Raw genomic sequence first — 24,137 nt, 5'->3', positions numbered from 1 at the left:
CAACTTTCAGAGTTGTTTATTGTAAAGAAATGTTTTTTTTTTTTTGCCTCATAATTGTTTGTTTGCACATCAGAAACAAGTTCATTTAAAATACACACACATATATACACATACTGAGGCTGATAAAAGTGTGTCGTTACAAAAGTACACAAACTTACAACATGAACATCAGGAGCTTGGATCAATAAAAAGATCAGTGATCAACAAAAACAAATTTACACAAAACAATTCATCTCATCTAAAAGTCAAGGAGCTTTTAAACCAGAAGTGCAGTGATTCTCTCTGCTGTTAGCTTATTGATCAGTGATCAGCTGCATCAGATCTTCAGTCAGGACGGAGTTTATTTACAGGGGTCAAAGGTCAGCGCGGCGCAGCTAAAAGACTTCCTCTTCTTCTGCTTCACAGCCGTAATCTGAAAATCAATCAATCAATCAATCAATCAATCAATCAATCAATCAATCAGTCAGGCTTCATTGGGTCTCTTCCAATCGGAGCGAGGTGACCTTTTTTTTTTTTTTTTACTAAAGAATCAAAACGAGGTCATTTGCAGGCATCGCTGACATCATCCAGACACGTCTGATACGGTGGTCGTCAATCATCAACACCAGTGATTGGTTGATTGATCACCACGATCAGAAATATGACCAGAAATGTTCCAATGAAGATTTTGGGAATGAAAACCTGGACTAACCTCCAACCAGCTGCAGAGCACTGACACACTCTTCCTCCACCTCCACCTCCTCCTCTTCCTCCTCATCTTCTGCAGGGGGCGGAGCCTCTTGGGAGGCGGAGACAGTTTCGGGGACGGGATCAGGAGGTGTTTCAGCCGCAGACTCTGTTGCTGTTTCTGTTGTCATGGTGACAGTGTTCTTTACCTGAAACGAATCACATAACATCATGTAGGACAGTCGAGACAAAGACCTGAACAGGTAAGACAAGAGACATATGAGACAGAAGACAGGGCGAGACAAGAGAGACGGGAGACATGTGAAACAGGAGACTCGGGTGTGACAGGTGTTTGTATGGCTGTTTACCTGAACAGATGTTTTCTTCTTCTTTGGTGGGGATGAAATGAGGTGTCTGAACCTGAAACAACAGCAGAAGAAGAAACACAAGGATGATGAGGAGGACAGAAGGTGATTGATTCCCGATATAATCCCATCAAAGATGATTGGCTCGGCAGGCGGAACCTCTTCCCCATGATGGTCGTGTTGGCGGCGAGGTCCTGATTGGCTTCACTGGTCTTCCTGCGACGGCGGCGGTTGAGTCGCTTACGGGTGGCGGTGGCATCCGGAGGGTCGGAGGTGGACGTGCTAGCACTTCCTGCCCCCCTGTTCAGATCTCTGAGGACGTCGTAGTTGATCTTACTGGAGATCTTCTTCTTCTCCAACATCTTCTCAATGGCCTCGCCTGCTGTTGATGCTTCAATCTGCTCCCGCTTCCTGTATTTCTTCTTCTTCTACAAAAACAAACAGCGTAGGTGGGGAGTCAGAGTGGAGTTTGGAGTCCCTGAACTGGGGCTGGGAGACTGCTTCCCTCACCTTCTCCTTGTAGGTTCCCTCTTCCTTCTCTTTGTTTATCCTTTCTTCTTTCTCTGTAAACACAAACAGGAATGATCAGCTGTCCGGACCCATAAGCAGCACCTGAAACAGGGGAGCAGTCATGTGATCAGGTGATCGTCCCACCTTTCTGCTCCCTCAGGTATTCCTCATTCTCCCTCATCCACAGTTCCGTCTTCACCTCGACCTCGTTGTCATTCAGGATGTACTGCAAGACACAACCCCATCACTTCCTATACACACCCTTTCCCAATAAAAGTCTTTGACAACACCTTGCTGATCATAGGTAGAGAGACCTGACAGATTTAATCACCTTATCAATCTCCTGGTCATCAATACCTTCCAGGTCCAACTCTCCACTCTGAGAGAGGTCATCTGGAAAAGAACAGGTTATTACTCTGACTCTGCAGGGACGTAATGATGACCTCATGGTGATGTCACAATCTACATGCCCACCGTCTGCTTTCCCGCCATTTTCTGACCCTTCAAAGGGCTGAAAGGTCTCCTGGAGGCCCAGGGTGGCGGCACTCGGCAGCTTTCCCAGGATGGCAGTCAGAGGGTTGATCTGATGAGGTGGCCGCACCCCCTCCATCTCTGGCTCCACCCTCTGGTCACCGATGCCATCATCTGGCTTTTTGCCTAGCCCCTGTTCCTCCTGGATCACCTGGGACAGGAAGTCCTGGGTGAGGTGTTGGGTGGCAGCCTGGAGCTCAGCCATTTCTTTCTCTGCCTCATCGGGCTCAGAGGGGGAGGGCAGAACCTCCTCCTCCTCCTCCTCAGGAGCTAAAAACAAAGAATGAAAGAACGCCTCTTCCCCACAACCTCCACCTTATGAAGTGATGCATGATCAGTACCAACCAATTTCCTTTGTGTAGGCGGCGTAGATTCCCCTCAGTTTGGGTTGACTCTTCTCCAGCTCGATCTCGATCTCATCTTTGTAGCAGCTGATCTCTCCTGACAGAACCAGAACGGGTCAGTCCGTTAATGTTCCCGCATTCCTACAGATTAGCCTCAACTATTCCTGATCCCTGTCAGGTAAACATCGGTGAAGTTCAGGAAGTGACTGACCTTCCACCTCGTCCAGTTTACGGGACAGCTCCTGCTCCAGCTGCAGAGGGAAACAGTGACCCAAATTATTCCAGAGTTTGTGTCTCTGCTGGGATCTGAACCAGTCCTCTTCTGAGGACTTCCTGCTGTCTCTCCGGTCTTTAGTTCCCTCCACAGTTTCTGGATGGATTGAGGTCTGGATTCTAGCTTTCTCATGATATTACTCTGACCAGGTTTCTTGGCCCATTGGTCAGCGTTTACGCTTGTACACAGGACGGCCAATCAGAATCCAGACCTGAACCAGTGGAGGGGACTACAAAGCAGAAGTTCTACCTGCTGCATCTTGGCTTTGTGCTGTCCGGCGGTGAAGGAGGGGGGGTCACATTCCTGCTCCAGATCTACCCTCATGAATTCATCGATGGTCAGCTGACTGGTGGGCGTGTCCTCAAACTCTGTCAGCCTGCAGGGAAAGGAGGAAGCTGAGATCTACTGGGAGCTATTGAGATGGACCGGGATGTACAAAGATGTACTGGGATCTACTGGGGAAGATTTGCAGAGATTTACTGGGATAAACTCAGATCTGCTGGGATCTATTGAGATGGACCGGGATGTACAAAGATGTACTGGGATCTACTGGGGAAGATTTGCAGAGATTTACTGGGATAAACTCAGATCTGCTGGGATCTATTGAGATGGACCGGGATGTACAAAGATGTACTGGGATGAACTCAGATCCACTGGGTACAGATCTACTGGGATCTGCTGGGATAATGGGATGTACTGCAGCCCTCACCTCTTCCTCAGGGTGGTCTGGCACACCTTCACCACACTGATCACATCCTTCACTGAACGTCGAAACTTGTGCATCCGGGCTGCGACCAGGAGAGCTGAGGAGGAAGAGGATGAAGAGGAGAACTACTGCTTGCATGCTGTTGCTTATGTCTGATGTTGCCATACTGACACCCTTCACGCTGTACCTGCTCCACAGAGTCCGGACGGTCGCCGTCCCGTGTGCATCCAGTCCCTCTTCATCCTCTGAACCAGACGAAGAGCTGTCATGGAAACCTCATGAGTCTTCACCCCAAATTCCAACATGTGAGCGAAGCGTGGGATGTAGAGGCAGGGATCTGATGGAGGGAAAACATACGATAAACACAGGAACACTGAAACAGATCAGCTTCATTTTTTCTTGATGTATTTAAAAAGATTATATTTTTGCTGAGCTGTGAGCTGCAGAAATGAGGTTCTCTTCACCATGAAACTACCTGCAGCTGAATCAAAATGAAGAAATCCAGATGAAGGACCCGGATCCTGGTGAGTGACCCGGATCCTCGTGAAGGACCCAGCAGGTATCAGTTTTATAAACATGAATACATGATGGTTCTGTTCATTTGGATCTAGAAGGTGAACCTGTAGCAATTTTTCAGAAAACTTTAAACATCAGAAGAAGAAGAAGCTGCTCCCCATGTAAGTAAGGAAGATGATGATGAAGGTACTGTCTCTAAAGTGACGTAACCCTTATACGTCATCCTTCATGAGTAACAATCTTCACCAGGTCACCTGCTCGTGTGTGTAAGCGTTCCCAGCCCTGCGTGCTCTGTCGCCCCCTGGCGGAGAACCTCGGAGGTGACGTCAGCAGCAGCGGGAGGGTGTAAAATGGCGTCCGGAGACAAGCTGCGGGTTTCGGACTGGTTTTAACAGTGACGGCGGAACGAACCGACGGGATTCTAACAGGTAACACTCGGACAATACACACACACACAAACACACACGGAGGTTCGGTTCTAAGCGCTGAAAAAACGGACGGTGTCGGCGAGGTTCGAACAAACGATACCAACATGGCTGAGTAGCGTGAAGCGGAGGAGACGGTGTCCTCAGGTTATTGATTACTGATCTGATTGATGGAACTTCTACGTAGGGAACCTGCCGGTCCTGCAGTCAGGACCGGAGATAGGTTCTGGTCTCCAGCTGAACGGAATCTGTGGGATGCGGACCAGGTCTAATGATGACAAGAGGACACCCGCAGGGCCGGATCGGACCTCTGAGGGACCTGGAGCTGTCTGGGGCACCTTGGCCTCCTCAGTGGTGATGCAAGAAGAGAAAACCACAGAAGAAGATGGAAAATAAATAATAGATGATGTTATTATTTAATATTTATAGAATTTTAGTTTACGAATCGGTCTGATAATCTGAATTATAATCCACATGTTTTCTTTGACAGAAAGTGGCCATGCTGTGAATTGCTGGCTCCGCCCACTCTGTGATGGCGGCGGAGCTTTTCTCCACCAGCCTTCCTCATAATGAGGAGGTGGAGGTTCTGGACGCAAAGAAGAGTTTCATCCAGCTGAGCGAGGCAGAACTGTCAGCCGAGCGAGGTGACGAGCGCGACGGCGTTCAGGCAAACAACAACAAAGACTACAACAGCGAGGACGGAGAAAGCTGGCAGGCAGCACACCCCACCCTGAGAGAGAGGTAAACAACACACCTCACACCCCACCCTGAGAGAGAGGTAAACAACAACACACCTAATACCAGGGTGGCTTTCCAGAAAGAACAGGTTTAACAAACCGAGTCTAAAAAGAAATTCCCGATCACCTGTTTTGAGTTGGTACTTCGAGCATCTTTAAGGCGGATTTATGCTCGTGCGGCGTCTGTGCAACCGCCGTAGGCTTGGCGTAGCTCCGCAGAGGCTCGTCGCGCACCTCTTCCAGACCTGATGTGCACCCCTGCTACGTAGATGGTTACGTGGAGGTACTTCCTTGTGATTGTTCAGTTTGGGATCGCGTGTTGCCGGATGTCTGGATCTTCTTGCTGAATTTGTGTGGTAACCACCGTTATTAAAAACAATAAACAGTGGATCAAGTTGATGAGAGGCTTATCAAATATTTCTTCGTTATCTTCCACAAGCTAACCACTGAATCGTGCTGGACGCCATTGTTGTATTAAAACAGAAAATACCTCTTGAACTGAAGTGAACCATCAAAAGAACTCCGACCTGGTGAGTTTACCGACCGATACCACCCCTGCTGCCACCTTCAGGTTAGGAGGAGGAACTGCAACATGACCAAAACGATGCGCACCCCCTACGCTCGAGTGCGAGAGCAAACTCACCAGCGTCAGCTACGCTGTAACCGACCGCACGCAGACACCGTGCGAGTATAAATCTGCCTTTACCCAGAGTTAGGAACCACAATAAAAAGCCATCAATGGAGCTCTGATCCCTGGATTCACCATGGCAACTGCTGACAAAAAGCTGCCAGTTATCTCACCCTGTGGGAGCAAGAAGTTGGAATATAAACTTATGATGAATATGAATAGGAATTCTGAAAAAATGGAAGCTGCTGGCGCTATTAATGAGAGAAAAGCATCATGGGACAAAACTGCGGGCCGAGTCAGCATTGATGTTGGAGTCCACTGACTAAATAATATATATATATATATATATATATATATATATATTATATAAATAATATAACCTAAATAACCAGTTAAAGCTGTGGACACAATAACGTTTAATTTAGGTTTAGTCTCACTGGGGAAAAATACAGATGTAGGCAACTGAAGATCGAATAGAGTAAATATTTAACATCTTTCAGAAAGGTAAGGTGTATTATTTTAGGCCATGATTGGAAAATTTTATTTTTTATTAAACACTGGATAACATACAGTAAATATTAAGTGGCTATTTCAACATCTAGTAATGTAAAAAAACAAACCACAAATGCCATTTTAATGCATATAGTATATGTCCTCTAACCTAATATTCAGATTAATATTTCATTTTTTATATATTTTATATATAATTTTTATTTATTTGTTTTTGTCTCGTGGTTGTTTAAAATATACTGAAGCAGACTGAACTCCATCACAGAAGGAGGAAAAAGATGGTAAGGAGACACCGCCTGCTGGTATCCAGAGATGTTTATTGTTTAACCAGTTAACACTGGATTAATGTACGGAATTATGGATTATTTTATGGAAATATGATCTCAGACTTGTGAAGTACTTTATTTGTGGCTCGACACATCGTTGTCTTCCCAAAATGTTCCAAAAGTCCCCATTTATTAAAAAAAAGAGAAGAAAAACTTAAGATAACTATCTATGATGTCACCTCGTGTCCACGGTGTGTGATGTTGGAGATGTTTAACCGGAGAATCTGAGTGACTATTGGACTATCTATTGGATGTCAGAAAGTCCTTTCCTGATGTAAAGCATTGCGTTGGTATGAATAACCCATCTCTGTCAGCTGCTTCAAGTGGGAGGACACAGGTAGATACAGGTTTTCAAACTCTGGAGTCAGTTACCATGGTAACAGCCTCAGGGTCTGACTTGCCTTTTTCTGGAATGAAAACCCCAGTTTCCCTCAACCCAGGGTTAAATACAGGTTTTTCATAACCTGCCTTCTGGACCACCGCCCTGGTTGAGTTGATAACCAGAGTTAAGATTAGTTAAGGCAGATAACCAGAAGAGACCTGATATGTTGAACCTGCTGAGTAGTTCAGGCTCCTGAATCCTGAGACGGAGGTAAACAACAACGAGTCTCAGTTCAGCGTTTGTTTGTTTGACCTGCAGGAACGCGCTGATGTTCAACAACGAGCAGATGGCCGACGTTCACTTCATTGTTGGTCCTCCAGGAGAAACTCAGACTGTTCCGGCTCATAAGGTACAGAACCTGGTCCACACTGGTCCTGGACTGAACAAAAACACCTTCAATCTTTCAATCATCTGATTCCAGCTTCGTCTTGTTCTGTCTGTTGTCTTATCCTGTGGGTCTGACTGGTCGGACTGGTTTCCTGTCGGTGTTGCAGTACGTCCTGGCGGTCGGCAGCTCCGTGTTTGGAGCCATGTTCTATGGAGATCTGGCTGAGGGACAATCTGTTATCCACATCCCGGATGTGGAGCCGGCTGCTTTCCTCATCCTATTAAAGTGAGTTCCGGCTCCGGACCCAGTCTGGACCAGGTCTGGAGTAAGTCCAGACTGGTTCTATAAGAGCTTTTAGAGCAGCTGCAGTGAGGCCGTTTTACATGTTTGGACTGATGATTAAAAGAATCTAAATTTCTGTATCGATCGATGTCGATCAGGATGTATCGGTACGTTTTACTTTTGTCCAGGTTCTGATGTGGTTCTGTGCTCGTACGCAGGTACATGTACAGCGATGAGATTGACCTGGAGGCTGACACTGTGCTCGCCACGCTCTACGCTGCTAAGAAGTACATCGTCCTGGCGCTGGCGAAGGCGTGCGTCAGCTTCCTGGAGACGAGCCTGGAGGCGAGGAATGCCTGCGTCCTTCTGTCTCAGAGCCGGCTGTTCGAGGAGCCGGACTTGACGCAGCGCTGCTGGGAGGTGATCGACGCGCAGGCGGAGCTCGCTCTGCGGTCTGAAGGGTTCTGTGAGATCGACCCGCCCACGCTGGAGATCATCCTGCAGAGAGAGACGCTGAACAGCCGCGAGCTCGTGGTGTTCCAGGCCGTGCTGAACTGGGCCGCGGCTGAGTGTCGGCGTCAGGGCCTGACCGTGACCCCCCGGAACCAGCGGACGGTTCTGGGGAAGGCTCTGTACCTGGTTCGGATCCCCTCCATGTCCCTTCAGGAGTTTGCAGATGGGCCAGCGCAATCGGACGTTCTGACCCTGAACGAGACGCACAACCTCTTCCTGTGGTTCACCGCCACCAACAAACCCAGACTAGACTTCCCAGCGGTGAAACGGGCTGGCCTGGTGCCACAGAGGTGCCACCGCTTCCAGTCCTCTGCTTACAGGAGCAACCAGTGGCGGTACAGGGGACGCTGCGACAGCATCCAGTTTGCAGTTGACCGCAGGATCTTCATAGCGGGCCTGGGACTGTACGGGTCCAGCGGCGGGAAGGCGGAGTACAGCGTGAAGATAGAACTGAAGAGGCAGGGAACCACCCTGGCCCAGAACCTCACCAAGTTCTTGTCAGACGGCTCGAGCAGCACCTTTCCCGTGTGGTTCGAACACCCGGTCCAAGTGGAGCAGGACACCTTCTACACGGTCAGCGCCGTTCTGGACGGGAACGAGCTGAGTTACTTCGGTCAGGAGGGGATGACCGAGGTCCAGTGTGGGAAAGTGACCTTCCAGTTCCAGTGCTCATCGGACAGCACCAATGGAACGGGGGTGCAGGGGGGGCAGATCCCAGAACTGGTGTTCTACTGCTGAACCAGGACTTGAAAGACTGAATTACTCCATAAACAGAGAGACAGATCAACATTGTGGTTCCAGTGCTAGTTCATGTCTACAGTTAGAACCAGTTCTAACTGGTTAGTTTTTCCACAGAGCTGCGTCCTGGCGTCACTTTAACCTCTTCTCCATTAAGCCTGTTTTTCTGCCTTCTGTCTGAAATGACACTCAAAATAAATGAAGCTCTTCACAACTACAAGGGCTGTATGTAAAATCTGGGACTCTACAGAAAGCTGAGACATGTGAGATTACTAGAGAGGAGTCCGAGTCAAGATACACGTTACTGTGTCAGAGTAAATTCACCTGGAACGCAGCAGAAAGTATAAATGGTTATCTCCTACAATAAAACCACATTACTTTCAAAACCAGAGGATAGCAGCCCAATTCATCTAGGAATTAGTGATGCCTGACGAGGAAATGCTAAAATAAGCTAAAATAAGTAGAACCTGAGCAGTTTTCCAGATGTTTTATTTGAGGTGTTACGCAGGTAAATATTTCAGGAATCCATTAGCTAGCTGATGGTGATCAACACCTCCATCAGTGTTCTGTCAGGAGAGTCGAGGAATAGCCCCCAAATTCACCTTACAAACACCATGAGGATCAAGAAATAAATGAACCCTAAGATGGTTTATGACAGGAAGAGTGACTTCAATATTAAACCAACATCTCCATGGAAACTAGCAGGACCTTCATGATTCATTTCAAACAAAGGCAGAGACATAGAAGAACTTTTCACCACAAAACAGGTAAAAATAAGACATGATTTCATATTGTGGCTGCTAGCTGGTTTGCTTGAAGTGGAGAAATTATCAGCTCTAAAGTGGGCAGAGCTGTTCTCATGTTTTTCTTACATTCCTATATAATTGCTTGGGGTTTGAACTGTTTAGTTTGGATATCAATGCTTGGTAGACCTGAGTTTTTCCCTTTCATTTTGGTATGTTACATGTTAGGATGGCTGCTTCCTAGTGTGTGCAAAGATCTTGTGGACTGCATGGATCTCATGCTGCCTCCTGTACTGGAGGGCCTCAATAAGAAGAGGTTATGGTGTCTGACAGGTGGAGCAGTTCTGATGTTTACAGATTATTTATCACCACAGAACAACCAGAGGCACACACACACAGAGGATTTGTTCTGTTTCTGTGGGTCTGTAAACACAAAAGATGAAAGATGAGGGGCCAGAATCTGGAAGCTGAAAGGAAGTCTGAGCTCAGGTTCTGCTTCTTCTTCTGTTCCATGTTGCAGCTCGGGTTTTCTCTCGAATCAGATTCATGGCTGCCACAATGTTTCTGAGTCTGCTTGGTCTCCTTGGCCCCGTCCCCATAACCTGACATCAGCAATACTTTAGTCTGGAACAGCAAAGACCAAACTTTGGAGGTCCAAACAGAACAGGGTCAGAGTTGGGCTCTGGATCAGAACCAGTACTGGAACCGGTTTGTTGGACATCAGATTGATCTGAAAGCTGATTGGCTGATTTGTTTGTTGGAAGATAATGCAGATTAAAGTGTGCCTGACTGAAAATGAAGTGTGTGTTTGTTTCTTTCAGGCAATGACATCATGAAGTTGTAGTTCCCACAGCTGCCAGCAGGTGTCAGCAGCAGGAAGTCTGCAGTGTTTCTACTTCCTGTTTGTCAGCTGGTTTAAATCAGGAAATAAGACACCTGACAGAACCAAGGTTCAGCCTGAACTCCTGTTGTCATTAACCCTTAAAACTCCGTTAGATCACCGGCGCCCCGAGTGATATTACTTAAAGTGTCAACCGTTTCTCAGGAGCGGTTGTAACTTGGGAATAAATTGTGATGGATCGCTGCTGGACAACTCAGTGACTGTCAGCATGCAGACGATGAGGAGTGATCAGGGATGAGCGTGTTCGTGCAAATGTGACCACGCCTTTGTGGAGGCCAGATGCAGACTAGAGTGGCCCAGAGACCCGGGTGATCAGCTGCAGTCCTGGAGCACGAACCCAAGCCACCCCACCATGAAGACTACCCCGGGCCCACCCAGAGGGTGGCAGAGGAAGGTCCCAGCCAGAGACCCCTGTGGTCACGAGGCACAGGCCCTGGCGGGCCATCCAGGGCGCCAGGACCAGGCCCACCTCCCACAGCCAACCCAGGAGATCGGGCACCCATCTAGGGCCAGCAGTCCCCCATCAGTGCAGCCAGCCTGGATCCCGGCCCATGGGGCAACCACCTCCCTCTGCCCACCCTCGGTGGTGCCCAGGAAACTGATGTGTGAGGTGTTTGTTTCAAAGCTAATATTTTATCTTCTGAAAGCAAAAACTTGAGAGAATGATGAGATGAGAAAAGGTTTGGTCACTGTTGATCTGTGTGTTTCTACAAAGTTCTGTTTGTAATAAATTCTGCTTTCTTCAGGTCGGCCTTTATGCTGCTACATCTATTCATACGTTCATTTTACATCATAATCTTACAGCTGAGGCTGGAAACATGGCTGCATGCTGACTGGGATTAAAGGGTCCGCTTCAACATACAAACAAACCGACCAAAAATAAAAAATAGTTAATGAAGTGTGAAGTCTCACCGATGGCGGGAGCGTTGATGCAGAGCTCTCGTGCCAGCAGCAGGAAGGTCTTTCCCAAGATGTAAACATTCACCTGGACACAAACAAACAAATAAACTGAGTCTACAGTTTTCTGTTGTGAGCCCATCCGGTTTGATCTGGTCTGAGGGCGGCCGTACCTGCAGCAGGTCACTCAGGTCCAGCAACATGTCTGAAACACGGTTAAGGTTCCTCTGAGGAATCTGAGCAGGAGATGGTGAAACGTCCTTCTTCAGGAAGAAAGATGGATAACACTGTCCCAAATTATTTGAGGTTTATAATCAGAACATTTATTATAACATTTATAGCCTAAGAAGCTGGACTCTCAGTGGGCGGAGCTAATGAGCTGCTGATTTATTTATTCCACCTCCCATCTTTTGTGTTTTCCATCAGTTTGTTTAGCAGTGTGTATGAATCCCACCCATGGTCACACGTTGTCGGATCATCTTTGTGTTTTCGTGACTGAGCTGGATTCAGGTTTTCACCTGTTCAGGTTTTACAGCCACTGTGACGGAATCAGCTCTCCTGGAGGATTTTCATTCAGTCCTTTTATTGAAAAATAAATCTGATCTGACACAAAATTATATTTAACAGCTAATAGAGCTAAAAGTTATATAACATCTTTCTAGCGGAACACATGATGGAGCACCGTTTCCTCTCAGTTTGAATTCTTTGAAGACGCCACTAATAAACTTAATATACTTCATCAGTCAGGCTCCATCTTTGAGGTTCAGCAGCTCTGCAGGATGGATGCAGGAAACCTGCTTTTCCTACTAAACTAAGAGTTTTCCACAGTATCTGAGCCAAATGAACAAAAGAAACAGGATGAGAGTCAAAGCACTGCAGCAGGACCCGCATCTCCCCCAGAAAACTGACCATGTCTTAAGAGACCAACAGAAACACCAAAGAACTTATGAAATGCTACCTTAAAAAAAAGGAAAAAGCTTTACAAACAAAGAGGAGTGTTTTCAGACAAGACCAGCCTCTATCCGACTCAGGCCGAGCTGGAGGCTGTCCTGGAGGAGTCCATGTCCTTAAAACTACTGGAGGAGACTGACGCATATTAAACATAAAAATAATCATCAAGAGAAGGAATGAAAACCAAAAACATTTATGGCTCTAAACTCTGCTGGTTGAAATACAGAAACTCCAGCTCCTCCATGAAGCTGGCACAAGTTCCAATCCCAGCCTGGGGCCTGCTGCTGCAGACCGCCCCCTCTGTCTTTGACATTAATGCCTCCAGAGCTAAAATAACAAGATTTTTATTTTTTTTCATTGCTTAAAAATCTGATAAAAATCTTCAGATGATCAAATAAAATAGTGTGACATTTATGATCCTGAACAACCAACTGAACGTCCTCCAGATTTGTTCCAGACTCATTAACCACACATTAAATCACAGCGGTTGCTAGGATACGAGGGGTCCCCTCGGTGCGACACACCAGGTAGAGGCAGGCGGCGATGACGTGCTCCATCTTGCGTCCTCGGGTCAGGTGTTTACTGACGACCAGCTTGAAGAAGTTGAAGGCCGTGTCCAGACAGTGCTGGTTGAGCTGCAGCTGACTGCCGAGCTGCTGGATCTGACGTTTACCTGCACACACAAGGAGGACGTCACACCTGCAGACACAACACAACATGGCCGCATTCCTCCTCGAGACTCACCGTTCTGCAGGGTCTGAGCTCGGGACTCCTTCCCAACATTAGTGTGGAAACCAGAACCAAGCAGAGGAGCTTTAACTGGACCTGAGGACAGACAGATGTTTGTAGATCAGAGCCAAAGAAAATCCAAACATTCAGGTTGTGAACAGGAAAACTAACACAGGATGTTTTTCCTAAAAACCACCAGCTAACAGCGATGGGAAACATCATGAGGTTCTGGAAAGATCAGAGGGATTCATAAGGACACGGGCGATGAAGATCCAACTGTAAGGTGGGTCAGGTTCAGGCTCATTTATTTGTACTAATTCTAAACCAAATGCAGCATCAAACAACTTGATGAACCCAAAAGAATAAAAAAAACACTCAAAAGCAGCTCCATCAATTCAAATACTTCAAAGAAACTGTACAAAATCTAGATAAAACCTGAAAACCTTGACAAATACATAAATAAGTACATAAATAAAACCTGTGTGAGTCAATAAATATAAACATGTATAAACTAACGTTTCAACTGTGCCTGTTACGTTTAGTTTTATCTTTGGGGACTAAGAACTTTTGATCTTCAGGGGAAAAGCTGGAACTGGTGTGAGGGGTGGGAGTCATTCAGGATGGAAGAAGCTGTATATGACGCTGGATTGACGCCTTTTCCCGGAACATTTAGGGAATCCCAGCCGTTGTCATGTGAGGGACCTTCCTGGAAGAAAAGAAGGTTGGACTGGACCCTCGGGCCTGGGTAGACCCTCGGGCCTGGGTAGACCCTCGGGCCTGGGTAGACCCTCGGGCCTGGGTAGACCCTCGGGCCTGACCCGTAGTGTTTAGTGAACTTTCTGGTGGCCACAGTTTGATCTTCAGGTTGTGCATCCTCCTCTTGTGTAAAACGTTCTTCTTCTACTTGTTTATTAGTGTTGAAAAACAACGAAATGCTGCATTGGCTACTGGTTATGGAGGATGGACCAGTATGTAAGGAACAGGAAACACCTCACACCCTCTTCAACCGGTGAGTCTGTCTTAGAAAAGAAATAAAAACTCAAACTTCCACAGCTCGAGTTTTTCTGCAGTAAATCAGCGAGATCAGGCTTAACTTCAATTTTTATCAAGGCTTTAAATTTATCTTCTTTCCTCTTCTGGTTCAGTTTGAGCTTTAATCAGACTCAACCAGCCTCACCTGGGACTGTCTCCTTGGTTACCCTGGCAACCAGGTGATTAGCTTCAGCTGCTGCAGAGACCAAGCTTTCCCTCCACAGAGACGGATACACATCCAGCTGTGTGTGTATGTGCCTGTGGTTCAGCATGAACACTGTTGTCTTCATTTTTGGGTGAGCTTGACTGAACAACGTACTGAACAGGTAGAACGTGTCTCACATGAGCAGGTAGAACCTCATCCTAGTTTATTTTTCCAGGCTGGCCTTGAGCTGCTGTGGGTTCACAGAAGGAAAACCAAGAGGCCAACTGGAGGGTAAACTGGTTCCTTTACTGTACTGGTTTACAGAAGGTTACAAGCCTGCAGGTGATCCACTCCGGTAACTTCTGTCTCTACAGGTTTTGTTCAGTATGAGTGTCGGGACCGTTACCTGTGGATCCGTGTGGCCTCAGCACAGACGCCTCGCTTTGAGGCTGTAGGTCAGTTTCTTCTCTAAAATGAAACCTCTGTGGACTGTTCAGCGTCTCACCTTCTGAAACCTTTAGATGGAAATGAGGTCCACTCCATCAGCGAGCAGCTCGCCTCGCGCTGTGGTTACACCATCAGCTCTTTCAACATGGACGGCTTCACCTCCTTCAGGGCTTCATTCTACTCCTGCTTCACCCACAACCAGGTAACCTCACCCATCAGGTTTCTCTAGTGCATGTGGGCCAGCTCCACTGTGGTTCTGAGACACTGGTTTTCTTCCAGAATGACGAGGTGTTCACCTTCAGCTTCAACGTGATGGTGAGTGACAGCAGCAGCAGGTGGACCAGCCAAACCGTTTCTGCCATGTGTTCTGGTCTCAGCTGGACCCACAGAGAGATCACCTGTGAGGAGAACTACATGGAGGTCAGACCATCCACAACCACAGTTCCCCTGTTGGCAGCAGTAATCTGACCTGGTTTAAGATCTGCTGTTGTGGTGTCAACAGGTGAACGTGAACAGAGAGTCCAAGTGTGGAGGTCAGAGGGGGGCAGGGGAGCAGGCGTGGCAGGAAGCCATCTTTCAGGTAAGTCACACCATCAGTTACCATCCAGGCACCTTTGGTCCTGTTATTCCAGTGCCTCATGTTAACGTTTCCATGGAAACGCCTACTCCCAGTTGAGCATCACAGGTCTTTTTTGCAGAAACACTGTGTTTTAACCTTTTCTTCATTAGAGCCTCGTGTACAGAGGGCAGCATGAGATTCACACAGTACAGAAGACTTTGCAAACATTAGGAATAGCTAGTAGCATAGCAACATATCCTGGAGAAACTCAGCTAAAAGACTTAACCAAACATTTACATCCAAACCAAACACAATTCAAACCTCAAGCAATTATATGGGAATGTAAGAAAAACATGTACAGCACTGTCCACAGAGCTCCTGCTCATTTCTCCACTTTAAGAACAAGGTGTCGTATGTAAGCAGAGACTCTGCTGATTGCAAAGATGTCCGTCTCATCACTGTGGGACTCAAACTCTGGGAGCTAGCAGCCAGATTTGGAAATCATGTCTCTTTTTGCTGTTTTGTGGTGAAAAGTTTTATTCCAGCTCTAAAAAGCTCTGCTAACGTGACTCTGCCATTGTTTTAAATGAACATGAAGGTCTTGCTAGTTTTCATGGAGATGAAGGAGGTTTTATAGTGAAGTATTATATTCCATCTTGGGCTTCATTTCTTTCTGGATCCTCATGGTGTTTTGAAGGTGAATTTTGGGGGCTGTTCCTCGACTCTCCTGACTGACCAGTGATGGAGATGTTCATCTTTGGCGGATGGCTTCCTGAGATATTTACCTGTTTTAACGTTTCTATTAAAACATTTAGAAAACTGCTTATTCACTTTTTATTTATTTTTTTTAAACTTCTACTCTTTAAGCTTTTACTTTGCTCATTCCTAGACTAACTGGGCTGCTATTCTCTGGTTTTCACTGAAAGAAATGTGGGTTTCTTTTAGGAGGAGAACTATTTTCTACTGTGTTCCAGGAGAATTTACTGATAAGCAACACAGTACTAGTACTGTGGGATCTAGTACTAGTAACACAGGGATCACCAAATCCGGTCCTTTGTCCAGTGTCCTGCAGGTATTGGATGTTTCCCTACTGCAACACCTGATTCGGATAGAAGCTTGTAAAGTTTTGCACAAGTTTGTTAATGACCCAGTCATTTTAATCAGGGGACACATCCAATACCTGCAGGACACTGGCCCTCCAGGGCCAGATTTGGTGACCTCATCTTATAACATTTTGGACAAGAGGCAGAAAGAAATGGGCCTCATTAAGAAGAGGTTAAAGAGTTATTAGTTTCTCACTGATATGACTGCCAGACTTTGAGCTGTAGTCTGGTTCTGTTCAGGCTCAGAAGAAGGCCAGTCTAGCCTGGCAGTTGATGTTCCTGAAGAGTGATGGACAGGTGTCCTCCATGTCCATACCTGAAGCTCAGAAGTGGGGCTACAGCCTGACTGTCACCACCAAGAGAGTGGTGCTTCGATCTCCGTACAACCAACCGCACGCTGAGGTCATGATGGTGGGTAACCATTACACTGGCCAATTGGTGGTCAATGTGGGTCTTTACAGTGGTTTGTATGTCTGGCAGGTGGACGGCATCCCTGTGGAGACCATCCAGGTGTCTTTGTTCTTCAAGCAGAAGTTGTTGGTGGTGATGATGGACATGTCCATGGCCTGCACAGTCAGTAAGTTGCGCTAAGAGACACCTTTCACATGCGACCAGAAACAGTTTGAAGATGAACTCAAGGTGGGTTTGTTGGCTCAGATTCAGGCTCTTATGACGGTGCCCGGCTGCTGTGGGACATCCCCCGGGTTTTACCACCTGTGGTTGGGGAGGGAGCAGAATTTGACAGTTTAAGCTTTAGTCTGGGGCTGGACGGGGTGCTGCTGGACGAACCCACCACCACTTCCAGAGGATTAAGCCTGATTCAACAGGGAGCACTGGTAAAGATTGGAGTTCCTTTTGGGACAGAAGGCGGCTCAAGGAAGGTAAAGTCAGAAGAACGAGGCTTCACCAATCAGATACTTCTGCTCAGATCATATGTTAATGAAATCATGAGGAAATGCCAACAGGAGATCAGATGTTTTTTTTGTTTTTTTTTTGCAGAGTTTGGTGGTTCAAAACATGTACAAGGAGATGTACATGATCCTTGTGCTGTATGAACACGTCTTCTCTCTGACCTACGAGGATGGCAGCAGCCTCGACACCAAACTCAGAATGATGAAAGTGCTTGAGACACCGCTGATCTGCCGCCAACCCTTCAGCCTCAACCGTAAGGTTTCCAGACCAGCAAAGACCTGTTGGGTCGAAGTGTCCAATGAGTATTCCCATCTGAATCCTGAATGCAGCAATCTCAGACGTTTCAGTAACATGTCAAGTCTGTTTCCTTCTGCAGAGACTATCAGTGATGACCAAAAGTTTCGTATCTACCTGGGAAACATTCCAGCTGACGTAATCTTGGAGGAAGTTTGGATCAACGGGAAGCAGCTGCTGACATTTGAGAAGCCGACACGAGGCCTCAGCATCAGTCCGATTGTCCACGGGAACGGTAGTCGAGCCTACGAGCTGCAGCTGCCCTTCAGTGATGCTGCTGTGCGCTGGATGGTGAGGATGTTAAAGCAGTCCATATCTGGGTCAACCCATCTGAACATGACTGGTTTCCGGTCCCAGGATTTGATCTGGATCTTTAGAAAATAACTTGTCTTCAACAGAATGTGGGTGGAGGTGTACTACGGTATTACATAGATACCAACTTTACTTTAACTATCATGCCCCAGAGACAGTCCTACTACCATCACACAGTCATCACAGCACAAGTGTTCAATGCATGTAAGTATGGTTCTTCTGTTCCAGACTGTGAGCTTAAAAAGAATGTCTGAACTGTGATCTTGTTTCCCTGAAGTTCCTCCAGAGATTACAGCACAGTGTTTGGATGGAGGCATCTCCTTCAGTGTGGTCAGACAGTCTCAGAGTCTCTGGGAAGTGGGCATTGATCAGGAACCTTTGACCACCCAGCTGGTTGCCCAAAGAGGGTACCGGCTTCACAACGACGACCACAAAACCATCCTGGAAGTCCCAATTTTCTCCGTTGGGTACACTTATGAAGTAAGACTTGAATTTCTCAAAATATGGTTCTGTTCAGTCAGAAACATCATGGGAACTTATCTTTAGATGCCCCCTAGCTCCTCTCTCCCTGGAATTGTTTGAATATGTGAAATCAAATCTCACTTAAGACGCATTCACACTGGTGCTGTTTGGTCCACTTTCATGGATGGCACAGTTAGTTTTGTAGTGGTGTGAATGCTCATTCGCAGTCTGAACTCTAGTCTGCTTGAAAACCAGGCTCTTGGTTCACTTTGAAATGAGCCCTGGTGCAGATTACCGACTGTGTGAAAGCAAACGTGACCATCCAGTGAGCTAAAGGGAGGCAGGGGGGCAGGTCGTCCATAGTGTGTCTTAACTGAGTTAGTTTATGGACTTCAGGATGATTTAAAGTTGATCTGTATGAAAAGATGTTGGAAGTCCAGATCTATTAGAACCTGGTTCGATTTATATTTTCCAGGAAATCAACTTGTCAAACTTCTATGCAACATTTAAGCTGCTTTTAAGAGACTCCAAAACTCTGGAAGTCCAAGCGTCCACCTCCAAACGCTGCCTCTTCAGAACTCAAGACATGACGGGTAACTAGCTTCCACCTCTAACTGGTAGAACTGGGTTAAACATTTAACCTCAAACAGTCACCCACTCCAGCTCTGACTGCACTGATGTTTGTCCTGTGGTGGCAGTTTGTTCTGGAGACGGGACTGTGACTGTAGTGACGACGCCAACGGTCACCTGGCCCATGGTGAAGCCTGAAAGAACAAGTCTACTGGACCGCAGCTGTAGACCTAAACAGACGGACGGATCCAGAGTCCTTTTTGAGTTTAAGGTGGACTCCTGCGGGACCAGAGCTACGGTAAGACTCATGACTCCATGTTCAGAAAGTTCTGTGAGAACCCAGAGAGGCAGCAGTGGAGGGAATAAAGGCTGAGTGTTGTAAATGTAAAGTATTAGTAACTGAGTGGTATCAACAGTCTGGGGACTGGTACATGGTCTATGAGAACGAGATCCTCCATGACAGACTGCTGATTGCAGACGGACCAAACTTCATCTCCAGGGAGTCTCAGTTCAAGTAAGGAAATCTGGATCATATGACCATCTGAACAAACCCTGTTCAAAACTAACATGTCTGATTCTCACAGGGTAACCGTGAGGTGCTTCTATCCCCTCGGTGCGGTCAACAGATTATCTGTGGACCGGAGATTCACCTCAGCTCCTGGGTTTGGCTCCATCAATGTGTTTGAAAGCCAGAAAGGTCAGTTTCTAACCATGGTCCTCTATGGTTTCTGTAACCAATGCTAAATAATTTGTCTTTTGAACAGATTCAGTGAACAAACAGTGTTCGCTACAAGGTTCTGAGAACACCCTCAATGCCCCACCTAATCAACACCACCCAAACCCAGATGCTGGGGGAACAAAGCATCAACCAAAACCAGGCCAGAATCATTTCATGGTTCCAGGAGGAAGCAGCAACCTGTTTCCTCCCCAACATCTTCCAAACCAGGAAACTCCAGCCCACCATACTCCTGAGTAGGTTTAATTTCATTATGTTGCAGAAGAATGAACAAAAGCTGGCTGTCTCTAACTTTGCCGGTTTTCCAGGTTACCTGGTGGCAGAATGCAGTGGGTGCATCTCAACACACCGAGCAAGAACATTGTAGAAGGCAGTGGAACACCAGGATTACAAAGACAGGAATACCCAACATTAGAGACATGGGGCAGGATTCCTGATCCTCCAGTTGGTAAACAACAGCAAGGCAGCTTGAGTCAGATGTTGGAGAGTACAAACAACTTAAATCAAGGAGTCTGGTACTCTGGCCCAACATGGGAACAGTCTGTTTCTGATCAGAATAAAGATCAGGAGAGACTTCAAGTCTATCCCTTTGTCAACATGCCAGACTTGAGCCAGCCACCTGAGTCCAAGCCAGTTTCTAGCCTTCATGGGTTGTTAGGGGGTGGCGGGAAAATGTCCAGCGAGGTGGAAAGGCCAGTCTTCCAGGTTCAAAGTCTGCATAAGCCACCAGAAACCCCCCAGCTTTACCTACAACCTGATGATGCCAAACAAACCCTTTCCACAACCACAGTCCCAGACTGGTCTGAATTCCTGCAGGAGTCTCTGAGCAACAGGCCAACCAGTGATCTCCAAAACCCAGACAAAAACTGGCCAGTTGGAAGAAGGAATGCCCAGTCCAAAGTACAAAATGTCAAAGTAAAACCTCCAAGCAAATTTGTGTCTGCTGCCCCACATCTCAACCAGAAACCTGTCGTTAAAGAAGCAACCTTCCAGAGCTCCCAGTACGCCACCGATCTAACAGCCGACAGCGGTACCAGAACCCACTGGACCGCCATGCAGACTCCTGAGCATAGAGGTTCAGCTACAACAGGGAAAACTGTTCCAGAGGTTTCACCATCAGCACAAGAACAAGGCCTTCACAGACCCTACGTTAAACCAGATCAGTCTGCATCAACCACTGAGCAGTCCCAGACCTGGGCAGGTCTGCAGCAGATGCTGGAACACCTGTCCCCAACCCGGACGGGGCTGCAGCAGAAGCCAGTCCAGCATCTGGCTGAGACAGGAAATGGAAAAATTAAATTGGTTTCTTCCCAGAGAGATGTTCATCCAGTGGCAGGTAGGAAGTGGTCATCAACCTATGAATCTGTTTTTTTTTTTTTTTTGTTTTTTTTTAATTAAAGCTGTCTCTCACCATCAGGAGTGTCTCGCATCAGAGTCAAACCTGTTGGTCTTTCAGTAAAACACCAGACCAAAAACCAGTCTGCAGTCTGGCAGCACCCAGAATCTGTCTCCAAAGCAGAAGCCAGCAGGTTGCTTGACGACAGCTTTGTGGACCCCAGCCCTACAAAGACCAGGGTCCACAACCCCACAACCAAAAGACCTGGTTTTACTTCACAAACAGACCCTGATGGCTCTGATAATTCAGACATGAACATCCAAAGTAAGCAGGATTGTCGTGAGTCCGGTCAGCGTGGAGCAAGTGTTAACCAAGGCATTGTCAGAGGTACTAACACACTTGGCACACAAACCAGATCCTCATATCGGTTTAAGAAGTCCATACCAGAAACGGTGTGTTTATATATTTCTGGTTTCTGTATGGTGGAACTGAGATGGTTTCTGTCAGGGTGTATCATCCTGATAGTCATGAAGGCCAATTATACTTCTTTATATACATTTAAAACATTTCCATATGTCGCCATCCTCACGTTACCATGCATCTTTTACGCTGTCATGTCAAGTCAAATCCTTGACTAGTGGGTAGAGCCGAGTTCAGAGATCACTCACGCGATCCGACATCAGTTTCAGACATTGGTTAATGGCGGTAATGAACCACTATAAGGTTGTTTCCAACCGCCCAACATGCTCTAAACACTCACACAGCCTTTCTCCACAAGTTTGTCTTTATTCTTTTTCTTCCTGTTCCTCTTCTTTCTCTCTGATCAGATCTAAAATGTGATGTTAGAAAAATTCTTGCCACCATTTCCAGTGCATTCAGATTTCTTTTGAAGTACCACTGATGTAACTTCTTGTTGAACATGGTGGAGGCCACGGTCTTAGTGTTACTGCTCATCTTCGAGCTAATAACCGCTAAACGGTCTACGCCTGAATGTTTAACTTTGTTTATATGCTGGCTTCCTCCCATTTTTTTTTTTTTTCTCGTCCTGGTCATGTGACAGTCTTTTTTTTAATGAAAGAAACCAAAAATACAAAAGCAAAAGTTTTTATAAAAAAAATCCAAAATGGAGCAGATACAGGTCTATATTCATGAAAACATCTGCGTACTTACGAGAAATCTGTGTGCTCATCCGATTTCTCATAATCAGATAACTCCAGTATCTAAAGCTTAATCAGATTATGCTGTCTACATGATCCTTTGAATTATTCAACTCCAGAAATGAAGTAATAATGAGACTTTTGGGTGCATATAAATGGATTCATGGAGGATGTGTGTAGATGAGTCTCGGTCCATCTGCAGGATGAACATCTGGTCTCTGGTTGTACCACCAGCTGGACCAGTTCTTCCACAGAGTCCAGATTTACTCATCTCCTACTTTAACAGATACAGGTTTAGAAGCTACCGACATGGATGTGGAATAGAACGTAGTAATGATGCCATTTTTACTGTAGACCAAACTAGTTGGTATTAACATGAGTCATGAATGTGGGTTGAAGCATAAGGAGAAGAATAACAGGAACTTATCGGTTCTGATCAGATTTACTTTGGTTAATAGTGTAAAAGAGTCCTGAACATGTTTCGAAGCTGTTAAAATGACTGTACTAAAACTGTAAAGGTTTTCATTAACAGAACAATTTCTTCGAACTACACAACTCAAAGTTGGATATTAAAAATTTTGGCAAACTTTACAGAATGCAAAAAAATGCTATGTTATATCATGAATATAAGGCATTTAAGTAGAAATTAAAAAATAAACATAAAAAAAAAAAGATGGTGGGTATCCCACAACAAAAATGTTAGTTTTAAACACCTAATGCATGACAAGTTATCTGAAATGAGGACAGTATGATGAAGACTGCTTAAATACTAGCTTTTTACTGAAGCAGAATTTTTAGTGGTGAGTTTTCCTTTATATTTAAATAGTTCAGACACTTGGGTTAATCTCTTGTTGGAACAGCATGTTGTGCAATAAATACTAAAACACTGAAAAGTTGTACCTGTGAATTAAGAAGTTTAGAGAAAAACAAATTTAGTTACTTGTAACTTTTGGTGCATTCTGATGGCAGACAAAAAGCGGGAAATTCCTAACTTTGTTTTAGTGTAGTTTCCGTTCTGCAGATCTGACACTGAAATGTTCAGATTTATGTTGAGCTGATATTTTTGTCCTTGCAGGTAAACGGATTAGCTGAAAGTGTCATCTGCAAACCCCGAATTCAATAAAGTTTCTAAGAACTGTTTCTGTGCCTATTTTCTTTAGAATTTTGTTTTGTGAAGGGAAACTACTTTAAATCTGCAGGAAGTTCATTTTTCGTTTTTAAATCCCAACACAGAAACGGTCTAATCCAGGTTACAGAAAGTTAAAGGTGCTGGACCGTCCAGAACCCGCTGCTTCAACACATCTGAGGCAATGTTTCTCACCATCAGCTGAGACAAACTGTCCCACCGCAGAAGACACGCCTCCACTTCCCTCCACAAACTGGACTTCAGAGACGATGATGTTGTCCTCCAGAACCGAACCGCAGCCAGTGCACACGGCACTGCCCCGAGCCTGGTCCACATCGATGTCTGATCCCCCGCAGGTCTTGCACACTCGAGAGCTCATGGTGGGGGTCAAACGTCAGCACACCTGAGGAGGAGGAGGGGTCAGACCGGTCGACATCAGTGGTCTGCTGTCATGTAGACGAAACGGAACAAAACTATTGGAGCCGATGTGAATACCTGAACCGGTACTTATAAACTACCTCCTCCCTGAAGCCGCAACAGCTTATAGACCCAACTTTAAAGAACGGATTGCAGGTAAAACTACAAACTAGCCCCTGTCGAGGACTCGAACCTGTATCCTCACGAACTTTTTTTCCATTCAGAACCGGTTAATCCTACAGGTTACAAATCAGCAGCTGAACCTACCGTTAACAGAAGCAGCCAGTAGACGACACCAGAGTCTGGACCGGAAGTTACAACCTCGCTCGAACCGTAGGCTTCATGTTTTATTCAGAATCCGCCAGCGGAGCTGAATCGTTCTAAGATGATCAATAAATTGTCATGAACTGATCACAGACGAGATTCTAATAGTTTGTTTTCCTCTGGTGGCGCGCTGTTGTGACGTCGCAGCTGCGCACGCAGCTCGAGGGGCGCCATACAAGGGAAGCAAAAGTAAAACGATCAGC

At 46.2% G+C, this 24,137-nt stretch overlaps 3 protein-coding genes across 9 annotated transcripts; 2 read left to right on the top strand and 1 right to left on the bottom strand.

The window, feature by feature from the left end:
* Positions 1 to 19: 19 nt before the first annotated feature.
* LOC121633443 (transcription factor IIIB 90 kDa subunit-like) lies at positions 20 to 24,084 on the bottom strand. 3 transcript variants are annotated; one of them, XM_041975478.1, is made up of 19 exons: positions 23,876 to 24,083; positions 23,389 to 23,594; positions 13,018 to 13,098; positions 12,773 to 12,946; positions 11,496 to 11,527; positions 11,338 to 11,410; positions 3,584 to 3,733; positions 3,400 to 3,493; positions 2,940 to 3,066; positions 2,628 to 2,667; positions 2,418 to 2,513; positions 2,016 to 2,342; positions 1,873 to 1,934; positions 1,686 to 1,767; positions 1,542 to 1,594; positions 1,191 to 1,459; positions 1,035 to 1,086; positions 692 to 875; positions 20 to 412 (listed from the first exon to the last, which is right to left on the bottom strand). In XM_041975478.1, exons 2-19 carry the CDS (start codon positions 23,570 to 23,572, stop codon positions 375 to 377), a joined length of 2,118 nt encoding a protein of 705 aa, XP_041831412.1. In that variant the 5' UTR covers positions 23,573 to 23,594; positions 23,876 to 24,083; the 3' UTR covers positions 20 to 374. The 3 variants fall into 3 exon arrangements, with proteins under 3 accessions (XP_041831412.1, XP_041831414.1, XP_041831413.1); XM_041975479.1 differs by lacking the exon at positions 20 to 412 and having other exon boundaries at positions 687 to 875; positions 23,389 to 23,596; positions 23,878 to 24,084; XM_041975480.1 differs by lacking the exons at positions 11,338 to 11,410; positions 11,496 to 11,527; positions 12,773 to 12,946; ... (1 more) ...; positions 23,389 to 23,594; positions 23,876 to 24,083 and adding exons at positions 3,872 to 4,003; positions 4,167 to 4,446.
* Positions 4,231 to 10,320, top strand: LOC121633472 (BTB/POZ domain-containing protein 6-B). 4 transcript variants are annotated; one of them, XM_041975540.1, is made up of 5 exons: positions 4,231 to 4,340; positions 4,828 to 5,078; positions 7,179 to 7,269; positions 7,415 to 7,533; positions 7,749 to 10,320. In XM_041975540.1, the coding sequence occupies exons 2-5, from the start codon at positions 4,870 to 4,872 to the stop codon at positions 8,779 to 8,781; spliced, it is 1,452 nt and encodes a 483-aa protein (XP_041831474.1). In that variant the 5' UTR covers positions 4,231 to 4,340; positions 4,828 to 4,869; the 3' UTR covers positions 8,782 to 10,320. The 4 variants fall into 4 exon arrangements, with proteins under 4 accessions (XP_041831474.1, XP_041831475.1, XP_041831476.1 ...); XM_041975541.1 differs by lacking the exons at positions 4,231 to 4,340; positions 4,828 to 5,078 and adding an exon at positions 5,100 to 5,115; XM_041975542.1 differs by lacking the exons at positions 4,231 to 4,340; positions 4,828 to 5,078 and adding an exon at positions 6,419 to 6,493.
* On the top strand, positions 14,201 to 23,207 carry LOC121633429. Of its 2 annotated transcripts, none has more exons than XM_041975454.1 (21): positions 14,201 to 14,330; positions 14,415 to 14,470; positions 14,554 to 14,634; positions 14,701 to 14,828; positions 14,906 to 15,046; positions 15,129 to 15,206; positions 16,529 to 16,699; positions 16,769 to 16,865; positions 16,946 to 17,169; positions 17,288 to 17,453; positions 17,577 to 17,785; positions 17,893 to 18,010; positions 18,084 to 18,286; positions 18,744 to 18,861; positions 18,967 to 19,136; positions 19,255 to 19,352; positions 19,423 to 19,535; positions 19,603 to 19,810; positions 19,883 to 20,910; positions 21,031 to 21,297; positions 23,143 to 23,207. In XM_041975454.1, the coding sequence occupies exons 1-21, from the start codon at positions 14,287 to 14,289 to the stop codon at positions 23,157 to 23,159; spliced, it is 3,735 nt and encodes a 1,244-aa protein (XP_041831388.1). In that variant the 5' UTR covers positions 14,201 to 14,286; the 3' UTR covers positions 23,160 to 23,207. The 2 variants fall into 2 exon arrangements, with proteins under 2 accessions (XP_041831388.1, XP_041831387.1); XM_041975453.1 differs by having other exon boundaries at positions 14,202 to 14,330; positions 20,992 to 21,297.
* Positions 24,085 to 24,137: the final 53 nt, after the last annotated feature.

The sequence above is a fragment of the Melanotaenia boesemani genome, chromosome 22 (genome assembly GCF_017639745.1).
Source record: "Melanotaenia boesemani isolate fMelBoe1 chromosome 22, fMelBoe1.pri, whole genome shotgun sequence".
Taxonomy (NCBI): domain Eukaryota; kingdom Metazoa; phylum Chordata; class Actinopteri; order Atheriniformes; family Melanotaeniidae; genus Melanotaenia; species Melanotaenia boesemani.
Note: the sequence above shows the minus strand (reverse complement) of the source record. Positions and strands in the feature narration are given on the sequence as shown.